Below are 2,835 nucleotides of genomic sequence, written 5' to 3' on the forward strand. Positions count from 1 at the left end.
CTAGAACAGTTATACGAAGAAATTTACCTAGAAGGATATTATTCAGATTAAAAAATGTTAGAATATATTAGACAAACTAGAGAAAATCAAGAAAATCTAAATAATGAAATTAATTATAGAAATCGAATTAGAAAAATAATGGAAAACCTAAAAGAAAAATTAATATGGATAGAAAAGACCTTAGAAAATTAATTTTTTTGTTTCAAATTCAAAAAATTTGATGACCTCCTTTATACATACCTCAACTTAAAGGAGGTCCTATATCACCTGAACTAATTAAAAGTGAAATTTTCACTCCCTTAGTGCTTATGTGGCACATACGTGGAACACACGTGTGCCTACGTGGACACTTCACTGTGTTGTGCCACGTAAGTTTAATTAAACAGTAAATTTATAAATTCTCCAGAAATTCAAGAAAACAACTTAAACAAGTAAATTTATAAACTTTTTTATAAACAAGAAAATACCCACAAAGCAAAATAGTTACCTTATCATCAGCCATAATTTTCCAGCTCCAAATGCTAGGAAAAAGAATTAAAAAAACAAGAAAATGGAAGGAAGAAAGAAGGAAAAAAGGAAAAAGAATAGTTTTTTTCTTCAATCTACTCTATAATTAACTTTTTGATTCAGAGCTCATAATTATCAGTTGAATTAAGAGAGAAAGGGTTAGATTCAATCCCATGTGAATTCAACTCTTTTCTCTACTGTTTTTTTCTTCTTCTTTCCTCATTTTTTTTTAGAACACCATAAATTCCGACAGTTTGAAGTTTAATTACATAAATTTTTTGATATTTTACATAATTTTTAAGAATATTAATTTTGAGTATATCAAGATACATAATTAGCTTGCGATACATTTAAGAAAATACATTTTTCCTTTATAAAGATACATAATTAGCTCCTGATATAATTTTCAGATTTTTAATCTGTCGAGATATATAATTAGCTCCTCATACATCCAACAAAAATATATTTCCCCTTTGTATAGATACATAATTAGCTCTCCATACATTATTTTGATTTTGGATCTATAGAGATATATAATTAAGTCTCGATCCATCCAACGAAAACATATTTTTTTCTTGTCGCTATGTCAATTAACTGATGTCCATAAATGCTTTAACACTCTTTGTTAAAGTGCAAATTTATTGCTGCTAGTAACTTTTATCGTTGTAGTATTTTCTGAATGAATTATTCATTTAATCATTATAGTGTGTTAAAGTGCAAATTTATTGCTGCAAGTAACTTTTATTGTTGTAGTATTTTCTGAATGAATTATTCATTTAATCATTATAGTGTGTTAAAGTGCAAATTTATTGCTGCTAGTAACTTTTATCGTTATAGTATTTTCTGAATGAATTATTCATTTAATCATTATAGTGTGTTAAAGTGCAAATTTATTGCTGCAAGTAACTTTTATCTTTGTAGTATTTTCTGAATGAATTATTTATTTAATCATTATAGATAGTAATTCATTGGACAAAACTTGACTATCTAGGAAGGCTCTCACTGCCTGGGATATATCCACTAGTGCTAGTTAGACCTAAACACAATAGTATTAGTTTGTAAGTGTGGCACTATTCTATGTTAGAGTTTGTGATCCGAATTTTGTTGATCCGGCCCTGAAAAGTTCCCGGTGAGACCCATGTTTCTTTTTTTGGGGTCTGTGGTGGAAGTGTAGGGGCTAAAAAGCTCGCGGTGTGTTTAGTGTGTTGTTTTTTCGGTTGTTGGACGTACGTTTATTGAGACTTTCGTCTCCTCCTCGTAGCTCTCTCCATTATAGTGACATTCCTCCTCCTCTGTCCGTGGTTTTGCCAGGGTTTCAACATAAATTTGTATTTTTCTTTTGCTTCTCTTATTGTCTATTCCTGTCTGTTCTCATAACACTCTTCACCACACTATTCTACAGAATATGAAAGCAAGACTATTTACAAAGAATTAAGCACACAAACATTAAAGCAAGACTTGGTTGACTTGCCAAGTCTGCTGAATAGAGGAGTTTTTTCCACCATATTTATAATTCTGATTGAGATGTGAAAGGCTTGGTTGATTTGGTGGTATTAGTATTGATATGACCAAAAGGGAGGCCTCATTGCTATTTAAAGTCTCAAAACCACATGTTCTAGAGCATACCTTCTAAATTTTTGCAATAATGGAGAAAGCCTTCACATTTTATCTCTTAACACTCTTGTTGCTTATGGCTAGTTCAGCCATGACCCAAACCAACATTACCACTGATCAATTAGCTCTTCTATCCTTAAAATCAAAAATTATTTCCGACCCTTCTCACTTCTTGGATGAAAAGTGGTCTCCCACTGTTTCTGTTTGTCATTGGGTTGGAGTCACTTGTGGCTCTCGTCACCAACGTGTGAATTCGTTGAATCTTTCTAACATGGCTCTTACAGGCAAGATTCCCCGTGAATTTGGAAACCTCTCATTTCTTGTTTCTCTTGACTTGGGAAGTAACAATTTCCAAGGAAATTTGCCTCAAGAAATGGCACGCTTGCATCGGCTTAAGTTTCTTCGGTTAAGTGTCAACAACTTCTGCGGAAAGGTTCCTTCTTGGTTTGGGTTTTTACACCAACTTCAAGTTCTAAATCTTGGGAATAATAGTTTCACCGGTTCCATCCCTTCTTCATTTTCTAATATTTCCAAACTTGAGACTTTGAATCTGAAATTCAATTCCATAGAGGGACAAATACCAAAAGTGATTGGAACTCTTGTAAACCATAGAGTATTAAACATGGCGGGTAACAAGCTCATAGGCTTTATTCCTACGTCACTCTCGAATGCCTCGAGGTTGGAGACTTTAGAGATATCTTTTAATTCACTTCA

The 2,835-nt window shown here is 32.5% G+C and overlaps 1 protein-coding gene across 1 annotated transcript; it reads left to right on the plus strand.

Moving 5' to 3' along the window:
* Positions 1-2,152: 2,152 nt before the first annotated feature.
* Positions 2,153-2,750, plus strand: LOC124893652 (LRR receptor-like serine/threonine-protein kinase EFR; the record flags this gene model as incomplete). The annotated part of the gene is made up of 1 exon (XM_047404560.1): positions 2,153-2,750. A coding segment is annotated over exon 1 (598 nt), but the record flags the coding sequence as incomplete, so codon positions are not given.
* Positions 2,751-2,835: the final 85 nt, after the last annotated feature.

Source organism: Capsicum annuum, unplaced genomic scaffold (genome assembly GCF_002878395.1).
Source record: "Capsicum annuum cultivar UCD-10X-F1 unplaced genomic scaffold, UCD10Xv1.1 ctg62858, whole genome shotgun sequence".
Lineage (NCBI taxonomy): Eukaryota > Viridiplantae > Streptophyta > Magnoliopsida > Solanales > Solanaceae > Capsicum > Capsicum annuum.